At 43.1% G+C, this 14,797-nt stretch overlaps 1 protein-coding gene across 3 annotated transcripts in view; it reads right to left on the bottom strand.

Moving 5' to 3' along the window:
- Positions 1–14,797, bottom strand: part of TM4SF19 (transmembrane 4 L six family member 19) — a 238,790-nt gene that overhangs the window by 70,138 nt on the left and 153,855 nt on the right. For 2 of the 3 annotated variants that reach the window (XM_085636384.1, XM_085636386.1), the window contains one exon: positions 9,588–9,665. The exons of the other annotated variant lie outside the window; for it this stretch is intronic. In XM_085636384.1, the coding sequence (XP_085492510.1) occupies positions 9,588–9,665 (78 nt within the window). The remainder of the gene's footprint in view (positions 1–9,587; positions 9,666–14,797) is intronic. 3 annotated transcript variants of the gene reach the window in all.

Raw genomic sequence — 14,797 nt, 5'->3', positions numbered from 1 at the left:
GCCCCAGCAGCGAATGCGCGTACCGTGGATACCCACTGCAGTCTCCCCGTAGATTAGGCATCTACTGGTCTAGGGGTGGCAGCCCGGGGCATACAACCAATATAATGCTGCTGGTTTGATGCCCTTGCCTGCCCCTTCTCAGCGCCACACAACCAGATCCTCACTTTGGATGTCTTAACCCGCTGACTCATAGTATGTAACGCCAATATAGACACAGTGTACCCCTGTTCTGCCTCCCAGTTTAGAAGAGTTCCGATCGTTATTTTCAAACATAGCATCAAGGCACCTACTGGGCTAGTGTTGAGAGCCTACGCCCGGGCTTCAGTACAGGCCACAGACTATTCCTCATGGACACATGCTCTATACCCATGTGCTTTCTCACACCAGCGAGGTTACCTAATGAAAGGATGGATGGTTTATACGATATGACCAGGATATAATGCACGCCATGGTGTACAAGAGGCATGTTGTTTCTTTATGAGATCACTGATTCGCATGTACTGTATTATACAATGAAATGCTAATAAAAACAATTTACACAAAAAAAGTATCTAATTGCTGCTAAAATTGAATGAGTTTACCTTTTTAAGAGGTTTCGCCCCCATTTGAAATTGCTGTAGATGTATGTTGAGTTGATTACCTTTCAAAAGACTACAAGACATCCACAATCGCCTGGGCACTTTTCACTTAGCATTTGGGTTGCTCTCCTCCCCCCTCGCAACCTCGAGAAGCAGCCATCATCCACGAGGTTGCTGCACTGGTCGTTGTGATCAGAATGCACTCAGGAGGCAGGGCCTGGCCAAATCTCTCTTTAAGAGCAAGCCTGTGGCGCATAGCCTCATATGAAATCACTGCCACATCCTACACTGAGGATACACAGCTGATCCTTTCCTTAGATAAAGGCTCTTTCAGCTCTGTACTCAGCTTCCAAAACTGCTTCTCCATGATCACCCTCTGAATGCAAAACAATCACCTCAAATGCAACACAGACAAATCTGAAAATTCAGCTTTTCAGCAAACCGAATCTGTTCCCCCCATCCAATGGTGGCCCAACTCCATGCCGCCTCCTCCTGCCACCGTGGAAGTGGCAACAAATCTAGGGTTCAAATTTGACACCACCCTCTCGTTTACCCACAAGCTCTGGCTGTGGCAGGCATGTGTTTTAACCTAATTAAATCCCTAAGGAAGACCTTCGCCCTATTTATGTCAAGACTTGACTAATGCAAAAGTCTGCACGCAGGTTGCTCCAAGCAGTTAATCCGTAAACTCCAGTTATTACAACATATTGCAGCAATCCCCAGGCGGAGCTCTGCTTCAGCAGCTGTGAAAAACTCCATTGGCTACCAATTTACAAGAGGATCCTATCAAAGGTCCTACAACTAGTTTTCAGAGCCTTAAAGTCCACCTCACCCAAATTACTCACTGCTCAATTGTGCCACGATAGGACTCAGAGAACGCTAAAATCATGCACTGCCAATCCCTTTAAGCCCCCGCCCTACAGACTCAAATCCCAGGGGTAATGTTCTTTATGGTGCTGGTTTATGGTGCTGGGCTCTAAAGCCTGTAACCAACTCCCCAGCTCTCTCCGCTTCATTGATACTGAAGATACATTTGAAAAAACGCCCCTGATGCTCTCTCCCACTCCTTAAACCAACAATTCCTTCTTCCTTTTCCTTCTCACCTTCCCAGAGCCCTCACATAAGGATCCTTGTTGGTACCCAGCTTAGCACCATGATGCTCAGCTGCAAGTGAAAGTGCACTCTATAAGTTCAATAATCATTTATTCATATTCACATGGTGAGAAAATAGATGTATGACTACATAAATGCTTTATTTTTAAAACTGAATAAAGAAATGTAAACAAAAAAGAAGAGAATCCCCCTGCAGGTAAACATCCAGCCACAGTTGACCTCACTTGCAGATCATCTAAAAGGCCTGAGGGTAAAGTCTGAATGTCACTTATAATAGAAAGATCTGAATTGGTGGATATGTTCAAATGTGGTCTTTTTTTTAGAATACAAGATGCTGATAGTGAGAGAAGATGGGATTCTGCCAATGAATATATTGCATAAGCTATGTACACTAAGTGCGGAGATTGAATTCCCCCGTGTCAATTTATGAGCACCGTTGCTGTCTGTTTTTAAACTACTTCCTGGGACATAATCAGGGATTTCCATTTTGATATTAGTTCCCTCCAATTGGAGGATTGTTTGGACTCCTCTGGCAGCCAATAAGCCTGAACTGATTTGTCCATGAAGGTTACTCTCCACCCCATGTGATTGTCATCTGTAGTAATCACTACAGGAGTCGAAAGGTTTAGAGAAACTCCAGACAGAACATGATTGTCTGTTAACCACCAATCCATTACTGTTTTTTATTTACTGACACACTGAAACTAGAAGCTTTGTGATTTCAAGTGGGATAGAAGATAGGATAATCTTAGGTTTGTATTGAGGGGACTACTTCTGTTGTGACTGCAAATAAGCTCTGGACACTTAGCCAGACCGGGGCTGTCACTTCCTGAGATAGAGAAACTTATAAAAGTAGATGATGAGTCACTCTTGCCTTTACCATCTCATTAATCTATTGACCAAACAATTTCTGCCCTGAAAGAGAAACATCGGAAATCCAGACTTTCTGGTCCACTTCAATCTTTGATGGGTTCGTCAAAATCAGTGCTTAATTTGTGAAACATTAAGGGAAAGTGCCCAAAAGCTTTTTTTTTTGGAGGCCACACCCAGTTCCCCTAGCTCCACCCACTTCCTCCACTGGCTCTACTCTTCTCTCTTTTTGCTCTATCCACATCCACGACTGGCACTGCTGAAAGCCAGATGTAATACCCAATCTGAATTTCAGCAAGCGAGACTTCCTCATGTAAGTTTTGATAGGAGGTCCCCCAAGCCCCAGAGACAATTTTAGGAAAGAAAATGAAATCATAAAGTGCATTTTAAGCCCAATTACGGAACAAATTTGCTAAAATGACTAATGCACTGAAAGGACACACATCAAATATTCCAGTGCTATATGCAGTGATTTGAGGAAAGGACTATAAATGGAGTATGTGCAAAGGTGCAGTATTTTTTCATTTATAATTGTGTGTCACAAGTTCAAAGATACAAGTTTTACATATCTTTACATTGCAAATGTTCTGAAAACACTTTGAACAGAAAAATTTAATAAAATCATATTATACACTTGAATAAGCCACTTGTCACTTCCAGTGGCTGAAAGGATTTCGTTAATAATTAGTTGAGTATTCCCTCAAAGAGATTCATTTAGAGAAACATTACAGAGATCAGATACAGAGTACCCCAAGGATCCTCCCTCAGCCCCACGCTCTTCAATGTCTACATGGTCCCCCTCGCAACCATCGTCAGAAAACAAGGACTCAACATAGTCTCATACGCTGACAACATCTAGCTCATCCTCTCCCTCACCAAGGAACCTGATATCACCAGGCACAGTTTCCAAGAAGGGATAAAGGATGTCGCAACCTGGATGAACAGCAGCTGCCTGAAGCTCAACTCGGAGAAAACAGAAGTTTTCATCCTCGACTCCACCCCCTCCGCTTAGGACAACACCTGGTGGCCCCCCTCCCTCAGAAACCCACCCACCCCTAAGGACCACGCGCGCAACCTCTGCATCATACTCGGCTCTTCACTCACCATGAACCGCCAGATCAACGCTGTGTCCTCCACATGCTTCAACACCCTCTGCAAACTCCGCAAGACTTTCAAATGGATTCCCCCTGACTCCAGGAAGACCGTCATCCACACATTCATCACCAGCAGACTTGACAACAGAAACGCACTCTATGCCGGAATTAACAAAACGCTCCTTCACAAACTCCAGACAGTCCAGAACGCCGCAGCCAGACTCGTTCACAACATCCCACGACATGACCACATCACCCAACACCTCTGCGACCTCCACTGGCTCCCAGTCGAAAAAAGAATAGCCATCAAACTGCTCACACGCACCTACAAAGCCCTCTACAACGCTGGAGCCCAATATCGCAACAAAAGAATCTCCTTCCACGCCCCCAAGAGAAACCTCCAAACTGTCTACCTAGCCCTAGCCATGGTCCCCCACATCCACAGGGCCAGAGTGGGTGGCAGATCCTTCTCCTATATCGCGGCCAAGACCTGGAACGAACTCCACCTCCACATCAGACGAAGCCCAAGGAAGCACTTTTAATGGTGTGATAAAAATAGGGCACTACCAAAAGGTTTGCAAAATGGAGTATTATCATAGGTGTGCCGGATGCAGCAATGCAAAAAGTGTGCAGTATGGATTACTAGCAAAGGTATTCGGAATCGATCACTATCAAATATGAATAGACTGAAGCTATATTAGTTATGTGCAGAATTGCTCACTTTCAGAGAAGTGCAGAATAAAATACTATCAGTTGTAGAGAAGGGGCCATTAGCATAAGTGTGCAGATCGAAGTGCATGCAGAGGTGTTCACAGTTCACAACTAGCAGAGGTGCACAGAATGGAACATATTGCAAAGATGCAGAACATAATACTCACCATTGTTCGGATGGGAGCACCATCAGACGAATCCGGAATAGAGCACTATCAAAGGAGTGCAAAATGGGGCACTAGTTGAGGTGTGCAGAATGGAGTACTATCAGAAGAGTGTGGAATACAGCACTATGAAAGATGAGGAAATGAATTAATGTATTGCAAGTTCAGAATAGAGGAGATCAGAACTGAGATCTTACAGATGTGTGGAGAATGAATCCCTTTTATAGGTTCGCAGCATAGACTTCTGTCAGAGATGTACAGAACTGATCATTAGCAAGATGTGAATAACCTAAAACTGTCAGTTTGTGCATAAAAGATCACTACTAGAGGAGTGCAGAACACTTCACCAGCAGGGGTATGTAGAATGGGTCAGGATGAAGCTATTTCAGTGCACTATATCTGCATAACAAATCACGACCAGAGAGATGTGCAGAATATACAATTTGCACGGATGTGCAGCATGGAGAATAGGACCTGTTATTCAACATCTGGCAGTATGTGTACTGTGAAGAACAGCGCATTATCATGTGTGTCCAGAGCGTAGCAAAAGTTCACATAAGTTTCTTTTTTTGGTTAAGGGCAATCTTTTAGTACAGAAAGGTTATTGAAAAACATTTTCTAGGGGCCTTTAGCAGGTAATTAATGCCCGTTCTCGTAAGTCGAGTATGGATATGCATGAAATAATGGTGGCAAGGCCAAGATGTTTGGCGATGACCACCAGCCTTTTAACTTTGGCAATCCGTGTTTTGTTTTTGCAAAACCTCTATTATTAGGGAGGCAGCCAGGCCCTCATCAATCTGAAAAACATTGAGTAAAAGGGAAAAAAGTTTTTGGTCCAAAAAGGCGCAAATTGCTGTAGTAGTCTCTGGCACTAATGGAAACTTCTTTGTGTGAGGATGTGCTCTTGGTGAAAAGGAAACATGCTGTGACTCACAGTAAAGACAGAAAACAGCTGAATTGGGCTGTGGGTGGAGGAAACGCGAATGACCGAACAGACTTATGGCTGAAGTCAGTCGGTAGACCCGTATAAGTAACTACGTTATACACATAAGTTTAGTAAAATAAAAACGTCAAACTAACACCCAATGTAAAAAGCCAATCCATCTGGTGTTAGCTTCAAGAATCTTGCCTTTGCTAGTTCTTTTTTGTAATTGTTTTAAATCAATATTGCAAATAGAGAAGGTTGAAAACACTGATAGAGAGGCTTGCAAGACAGACAAAAAGGGTTGTATAGACAGACAGTTTTGCTGCAAAGATAGATAGATTCAATTAGTGATATAATAGTTAAATATCTATATAAACTCGACATACAAGAGAGTATTGAAAGCAAAATAAAAAGACATACAATCAGGACATACAGGCTAAATTGGATTAGAAGCATAGCTGTAGTCCTCAATAAAAATTCATACAGGAGTGCAGTTATAAATGCATTCAATGTGTGAACCTTAAAATGAGAATTACTTTAAAAAGAATAGATTCAAATGAACACAATCTAGTATAGTCTGAAATAGTATCAATTGGATAAGAAGAGACAGCTCCAAAAGGAATGTTCATCATTAGCAGGAGCAGGAACTGATCAAGCTGGAATGTGTCCTGTGCTTTGAAGAAAGCATTCTGCTATCACATCAGGCTCTAAGCACTAGGGCAACAATGAAGTAATTGTAGGAAGGTGGATATCTGACTATGGTTACCCCCAACTTTTTGCCTAGTGTCTAGCTGGTTTTTCGACTTAGTTGGCCTGAGATCCTGCCATTCAGGGTCTCAGGCTGTCTGCTCTCTCTTTAAAATGGACTCCATGTACCCTAGGTACATTCCCAATTGGTAAGGATCACCTTATTGGACCCTGTACAGTGTACCCTAGGTACCCAGGGCATAGGTGTACCCTAGACCTCCCAGGGGCTGCAGCATGTATTATGCCACCCCTGGTCTGGCCTTCCAATCAGACACAACTGGCTGATCACTCAGCTGGGGCAAGGTCGTGTAATCACCCCTTGCTTAGATATAGTATACCTATATCTACCCTTAAAATAGACACATGTGTACCTATCAGCCACTCCTATGGCAGGCCTTAACAATCCTGGAGGCAGAGTGCTTGGTAACATGTGAGATGGTGCTCTAGCATGAGCTGAGCCTGTCTGCAGCTTTCGGAACCATGTCCTTATAGCTGTTCTATGATATAGCCTACCATATACTCTTAAAGTGCCTTATAATCTTAAACGGTTATGGTAACTATGGTTTGGCTTTATCAAAATATGTCGTGTAAGGTGTCTAACACTTTGGAATAATACCCCCATACCATTTCTGGTGATGAGGATATTATTCCTCCCTTCTAGAGGGAGAGACATGTTAAAATCCTACTCTGCTGTTTAACTCTAACCAAAGCCTCAGCATCACAAAATGGATGCTGCTGCCACAGACACAAGTCTGACCTCCTGCTGCTGGGAGTGATCGTGGCAAGGGAGGCTTGGACAATAGGTTTCCTGCTTGGGGAGGTGCTAGCACCTCCCCAGACAGACTTTAGTGTATTGGGGCAGGGAGGGCTGAAAGGAATGAGACATGCCTGGGGCACACAAGGTGTCCCATGCATAGTCCAGTTCAAACCGGTGCTGGGGCACTCCAGCCCCAGTCCTGGCGCGAAACTGGACAAAGGGAAGGGGGTGTAACCACCCCCCTCCCAGGTCCCACCCATAAGGCGTGACCTAGCAGGTAACCCAGCCCCCCAGATTAGTATAAGAGTGGTAGCTGGGCCCCAGGAGATTAGATTATCCTGAACCTGCAACTTGAACAGAAACTCTGGACCTTCGACATTCGACGAAAGAAGAAGACTGAAGAATCTCCCTTGTGGCCAAGGAGTGGCTACCCTGTGCAAACAGGCACCATCAAGAGACTACCCTTTGCTTTGCTAAAGTTCTACGAGGGACCGACTGCAGAGCCCAACCAGAGCCTTGACTTCCAGACTTCTCCGACCCTGATCCACATCCACAGCCGAGCTGAGATCCGTGGAGGCGACGAGAGACGTGGGACCGGCTACCTGGGAAAAGTGGCTAGTATCTTCAAGCGCAGCTTCTGAGGCACCCTCATAGTTGTGCACCGGGGATTGAGAAGCCCCAACCCCAAGCACCATCTGCACCGAAGATCAGCCCCCCCACATTCCACGAGTCCTGCGTGGGGCCCTTCTGCATTTTCCTGCTTGCCGCGTCGGTCCGGTTGCTTGCCCGCTGGCTAGTGGCCTTTGAGACGACGCACCCTGAAATCTTCAGCGCTGGTTTGGCTCCTCCAGACTGGCTCCCGCTTCTCTGCAAAAGAGAAGCACCCCAGACCTTCCTGGTCTGCACCAGAAGCAAGTCCTCCGTTCTTCGTGGGTTCCGCTTGCCAAGGCTTGGTGAGTCCTAGTCCAACTTCGACGCCGCCGACAGCAAGAGCCTTCGCAGGACAGCTCGCCTCCTGGTCCTGGTCGTCCTCGACATTCCCTGGTCCTCGTGGCTGCAGCGACAAGCTTCACCTTCACCTGCAATCTTCACGACATCGCCTGGTTCCTTCCTGGTTCCACGTGGTCACTGGCTAGTGACCTTGACTCTGTCCCTTCTGCTTGCAGGTCTCCTCTCTTCTTGATCCCAGCCTTGGGATCCACCGGACACTCTTCACTGACTGCCTGTCAGCAACTTTCCTTCAGGCATCCATAGAAGTCCACGACGAAACCCGACGCAAGTTCACACCTATGCACCCGCAGCCTGTGGGCTAGGTAACTTGGGTACTTCGGTGCTCACAAGGGTAGTAACTATCCTAGGGTCTAGTTTCCGAGTCTCGACTTTCTAGCTATACCAGAAGTGTCCTAAAACTGCTTATTTCTAACTGCTAGTGATTCTATTGACTTTTACGCATTACGCGTGAGTGTTTCCACTCTGCACCTGAATCCCGTGGGCCTCCCGCTTCCTGACTGTTGCTAGTGTAGTGTAGCCCCAGCGATTCCCTAGGCCTAGGCCTATCCTATTTCCGTGACAGTGGTCCTTATACCACTTACTTAGTATATGGTTTGCGTGGCCCCTAGGGCCTAACTGTATTACTTACCTGTGTGACTTAATGTATGCATAAATAAGACTGTGTTGTACTTACCTCTAATCTCATAAAAAGTGCTGAGGGTTTGACTAGAATAAATACACTTTATTTTATATAAATATCTGTTGTGGTGTCCTTTCATTTGGTATTCAAGGGATTATATATGGTATCACAGCTGGCTTCACATGCCATTCAGAGTTTAGCCTAAGACTGCTCTTGTCCATGCTACCACTAGGATAGCTGGTCTATAAGGTTGACTTTACAACCAATCACCATAAGGGTTGTTTGGACTGATATAAGGTGTACACTAGAACTAGTGACATCATACATCAGGCCAACTACTCACAGTAATAAGTACAAACAAAGACGCTGACACTGAAGGGAACCCTGGCTGCGGATGTGCTCCTCGTGAAAGGACAAAATACAGTCACTCACAGTTAAGTTATCCGTTGCTGAAGTAGGCTGAACCTCTGCCCCATGCCGTGTGCTTTAGTGGCCATAAGCAAAATGTGGATGGCACAACAAACTAATGGATGAAAGAGATGACTGAAAGACCCTTTAAGTAAGCCCTAAAAACTCGGTACCCCATTTCAAACCAAGCTATAGTGATAAAAAAAGGAGCGAACAGTAACTGTGCGAAATTAGCACAAGCACCAATGTATAGCTGTGCATAAACTGAATGTACTCTCTTGTGTTTTGTGCTGCCATATACCACCAACTCATACATGGTGGTAAAGGCACATGCAGACTAGAAAATATTAAACACAAAAAACGGAGGAAATATCTCGTAAGCACGTTATTAACTGGTTTTCAAACAAAAATAACTTTTTAGAGCAAAATTTCAGATGAAATCTGGCACCAATATTATTTGCACCATTCAAATTTTGCAGTATTGTTAAATTTGTTGATTATTGTAAATCCTAAGTATAAAGGTATGCTGGCTTCTAGCAGGGCACATGACAATAATAACGTTCACAGAGATGGTAACTCATTTTACTTACATCCCAGAGGGGTCCACAGCATTTGAAGAAGTGGCGTTTGCTTCCTATAGCTGTAATGTGAGTGGCTGCCAGAAGTACCTAGGAACGCAAAGGGAGACAGAAGCTTAAGAGTGAGGAGCTGGGCTAATATTATCTAGCATGCTTCTGAGCTACGAGCTGGCACGAAGGGAAACTGAGACGGTTGGTCCATTCGGATCTCATTCCAAGTTAGCGAAGATTTATAAACACTTTTTATTTATTGTAATTGTAAGGTCAGATGAAACACTAATAATTGTGTTGATTATCGTAGATGACAGTTAAATACACTTTCGTCAACCACGTCCTTGCAAAGATATGAAAACAAGCATTGGCATAAGTGTTTAGCCATGCAACAATTGCATAACTAAATACTTATAAGGTCCCAAAAGTGAGACCTATCGGCTAAGCCAAGCTCCGTGTGGCCGCGAAAGTGATCGCGATCAAACATCAAAGCGGCCGTGAAAGTGAAAGTAATCGCGGCCAAGCGCGGCGCCCGCGCACATGCACTGTAGCTCTAGGCTGGCCTGGTAGCACTTTTTGGAGCCCTCTCAATAAGTCTCTCCAGACTAGCACATGCGCTGGGTCAGGCGAGACCTAAAAACACATCCATATCTTCCAGGCAGGTCAGACATACATGTCTTGAAGCGTTGTCTTTAAGAGAGCCCGTCTTTCGCTTTAACCACCTCTTAGCGCTTATAGGTGATCGAACAAAAAGGGCGTTGGAAAACTCTATGTACTCAGCTCAGATGATTCGTGTTCCCATACTCAAACCCATAGCATGTTGTCAATTTCTTTTGGTTAACCCTTTCCACTTTTTACCAATCTCTCCACAGCAATGCACAGTCCACGTTCCTGTTAAATTCTGCAATTATTGGCGCACTGGGGCTACTCCACAGTTGTGTTATGCCACTTTGTTAATATCAGCCCTTGGTTAACTAAGAGTTACTGGTATATATTCACTTCCTGTTTACCTCAAATCCCCATCTGCACGGTAAGCACCGCACCTCCCGGGTAAACTTTCTGCAAAACTGCCTAGACAGATTTGCAGAGTAGACAGTAATGAACACCGTATTGCTGAGCTTGAGGATGGCATGGTTGAGCAGCCCAAAACCCTGCAACTGATTGAGAAGCAAGAAGCAGCCTTAGAAGCTGATTAGGACTGCGGAATGTCAGAAGACCTTTGAGGACCTGAAAAGAGCACTATATGATGCACCTGAATGTGGTTAGTCCTTACATGATGCCAAATAAAGGAGTTTGAACAGTCCTGGCTCAAAATGACATTAAGGGCAGGGTTTGTCCAGTGCCTTTCATTAGCCATAGACTACTTTCTAGGAAACAGAATTAGGTGACCATTGAACAAGACTGCTTTGGATGAGTAGGTTCCGACTTTCCGCTTTAGTACCAAATTTGTGGTGTAGGCAAATCAAATCAAAATATGCTTTATTCTATTTTAGTCATTAAAAATCACAAAAGCAGACGAGTAAAAACAAATATACACTTATAGCGCAGCTCATTTGGTTAAGAGATAGTTAAACCAGACATATTAATATTTGGGAGATATACATTTAAAAACAAAGTAATCCTACAGTTATTGGTACAATCAGATCTATACACTTAAAGTTTAGCTATTTATTCTTTTCCTTACTTTCAGTATATTCTTTAAAAAACCAGCCACAACACCGATACAGTAAACACTATCCAACAACTGCAAATATAAAAAGGCAGGACGGCATTGTCTCCATCCCCCCTCCTTTAATAGAGGCATGATCCATCCTAATCTTTCCTTACCATAACATTTGCAAAATAAAATCACATGGATAGTAGTTTGTGGTGACACATTGTCACATGGGCAATGACAAAGTTCTCTAGACCAATCATTCATCTTTGGATAACTAGTTAATGGGGAAAAAGTACCAAACCTGAAACGTGTTAAAAGATATCTATCATATCCCCCTGTACAACATAGAAGATACTGTTGAATTTCATATGTTATCAAGGTCAATTGATGTTGAACTACCGTACTTTTATTTATCTCCAGGGCAACTCTAAGTGACTCGGGATGGATCATGCAGATTGCTTTGAATTCCTTCTTTGAAATGGATTTCATTGACTCTGGGAAATTATAATATTCTTGGAGCCCAAGATCAGTCATAAAATTCTTAACATATTTCAACCAAGTAATCTTACTTGCATGATCCAAATTCATCGAGTCCTTAATGATATTTCTGTTTAGACCTGTAAAGCTGGAGGTTCATATTCTGTGCCAGGGTAACACCGGTTGTACTTTAATCACGTCTGAAATATAAGAGATTCCTAACTCGCTATGGCAATTAAAATCTGGGGAACTAACAGGTACTGCTAAAATAAACCTTAAAAAGCATTTTCCACCCATTGTATAGGGGATACATCATAAAAACCCGAGACTCCCACCCCAAATATCGCAATGCTCACACATTTCGCTTGATATATCTTCAGGAGAATCCCGGAGGTCCTTTGCCCATTTTCTTGGAAAAATGTACAATGGCCGTGGTCGACTTCATAAAGAGAAGACTCCTAGCCTTGACCGCTGGCCCCCAGAAACCTGTATGCTCAAACAGGACACCAAGGTATGTAAAGGTATTAGTGGAGACTACCCTGCTATCTCCCAATGGGAGACTTCTACATTTCTGTCTCCCCCGCCCACAAGTCATGATAAAAGTTTTTTTAGCGTTTAGTTTTAGTCCTAAATCGTCCATATAACTAGTGTAAGAGGCAAGGGCTTTCTGCAGTCCCAGCTGCGTACGGGCCATAAGTACTGCGTTGTCTGCATAGAGAAGGGAGACAATCGATTGTTTATTAACATACGGCGGGTCTCTAGCCTTTCCTGCCAGTTCCTGTTCCAAAGAATTGGTAAAAAGATAGAACGATCTCCCCCCTGAGTATTGAAAGAATCCGTAGTACTTTCTACGTTATCCTGTAATTTATATACACTTGAGAAAAAAATCTATCCAGGTTTTCTCATCTATTGCAACCGCTATTGTCGCAACATCTGATTTAGTAAAAAACACGTGCATTCACTGCCCTCTAAAATGCAGAGCTATCTTTACTCAGGGATGCTTCGTGGAGGGCAACTCAAGCGTGATCTTTTAACTCTTTTTTTCTAGATATTCTAGCCAAGTTATACATCCTTCTACATTCTCGAATTTCCTCCTGATCTCTCTCTTTCCTATGTAGGGCCTCTTTTAATCGTGTATATGTTTTTATACAGTGTGAATCAAACCACCCATTACTACAAATTCATGAACCCTTATCTTCCACTCTAAGCAAGTTTTGAATAATCAGAGTAATTCGGAAAATGCGCTCAAAATATTTTCATGGTTAGTAGTTTCCCCCAAACACGTTAGAATTAGGTCATAGGCCTTTGTTATGATTTGCTTGTTCAGCTCAACAGGATTGTGGCTAGACCAGCGTAGAGTGTAACCATTTGGACGGGCAAGAGAGATATTTTTGTTCCAAGCCAATTGATTATTTATATGTTGGTCATCAACAGTTGGGAGAAGAATGTTAATACTTAGGGGCGAATGATCACTCATTACATTTGAGTGGATTTTGTAATTTGCAATATAGTTAGCATAACGGTTAGGGGCAATTTATAAAATCTATTATAGATCGTAATCCCCTACCTATAAAAGTATAGTCAAACTCCACACTCGGGGAGCACAGACAATTGGCGAAACCAAGATTGTGTCAGAATAGAATATCGTTAAGCATCTCCCCCCTATCTGTCTGCTCAAAATGTATTGGATGTACATCCTCTTCTACCTCCAACCTACAAATCCCGATTCCAGCTTGCGGACATAAAGTAACATTAAAATCCCCTCCCCAGACAATAATAATTTCTGTACTTTTTGTTGCCCTTAGTTTACCAAGATCATCACTAAGCAGTTTTAGATTGACCCCCAACAGTCCCTTTACTACATTATTATAAAAATGAACCACGGTTAGGTTATAACTAGAATCTAGGTGAATCAATATTATTTGATAGTAATTTTCTGATTTTATCAATTCAATCTTTTGTACACTCAGCAGATTAGAAATATAAACACAAATCCCCCCTTTTGGCCTCCCATGTAATGAGTGGATTGCAGGGGTATGATAGGTCTTAAATCCATCTATGTGGACTTCATCTATCGCCCAAGTCTCCTGTAGACACAGGATGTCAAATTTATTGATGAACTCAGTCCAGACTAAATTATTCACTTTATTACGGAGGCCAGCTATGTGCCAAAAAAGAACACTGATATTTTTAGGCGATATTGATCCAAAGACAGATTCTATCTGACAATTTAATTCAGACCAGGATTGCTCAACCCGACTTGGATCACTAAGCATACTTGGTTCCAAAACCTCTCTAATCATAGGGCCTAACCCAAAAACTTTGCCCTTATTAGTCATATTAATCATCGGATCTGTACTCAAAGAAACGTAACAAGATTCATGAATTATTTGCTTGTCAAAATCCTTAACTGTAACATTCTGATTCTTTTGTCTGGATAGACAATCATTCACGTCCAGAGATTGAGGAGGCCAAAATCTATTTGATACCTCCAAGTTATAGGAGAGATTATCGGTGGGCTGAATAGAGGACTGATTTCCTATTTGCCAGGTAGAATATTTTGGCTGATAAAAATAGCCCAGAGGTAGAACATTAATACCTGAGTCAGTAGTGTTTCTGCCCCTGGCTCTAAGTAAAGTTTCCCTTACCAGGGGCGGAACACCAAAAGAAAGAACAACACAGTCCCCTGGAAAACGTTTCATGCTATTACCAACCCAGGTCACGTGCCTGACCATTTTAAATTCTCTAAACATTTCCCTAGTCAATCCTGTTCCATTCCCTAGGCAATGAATGGCTTTATTCCTCAATGAAATCCATGTCTCATCTTCCCCTAGACGAGGGGCTGGAACATTAGCTAAAATTATAGTAAAGGGGGTAACTGCCGGGGTAAATTTAAATTGTGAGAATTACATGATCATTCATGTGTATCAAAATTAGTAGAACAAATTCTTGTTGGTGGCTCATGTTCATGTCTCGCCCCCATATATAATTCTTTACCACCCTTCTCCTTTTCATTAGCTACTCCTCCCTTTGTTAATAAACTACTGTGCGTGCTAGCTGTCCCTATCCCATTTACTTTACCCTTTTCACCATTCTG

The sequence above is a fragment of the Triturus cristatus genome, chromosome 11 (assembly GCF_964204655.1).
Source record: "Triturus cristatus chromosome 11, aTriCri1.1, whole genome shotgun sequence".
NCBI classification, from domain to species: domain Eukaryota; kingdom Metazoa; phylum Chordata; class Amphibia; order Caudata; family Salamandridae; genus Triturus; species Triturus cristatus.
The sequence above is the reverse complement of the archived record's forward strand: the minus strand, read 5'-3'. Positions and strand labels throughout refer to the sequence as shown.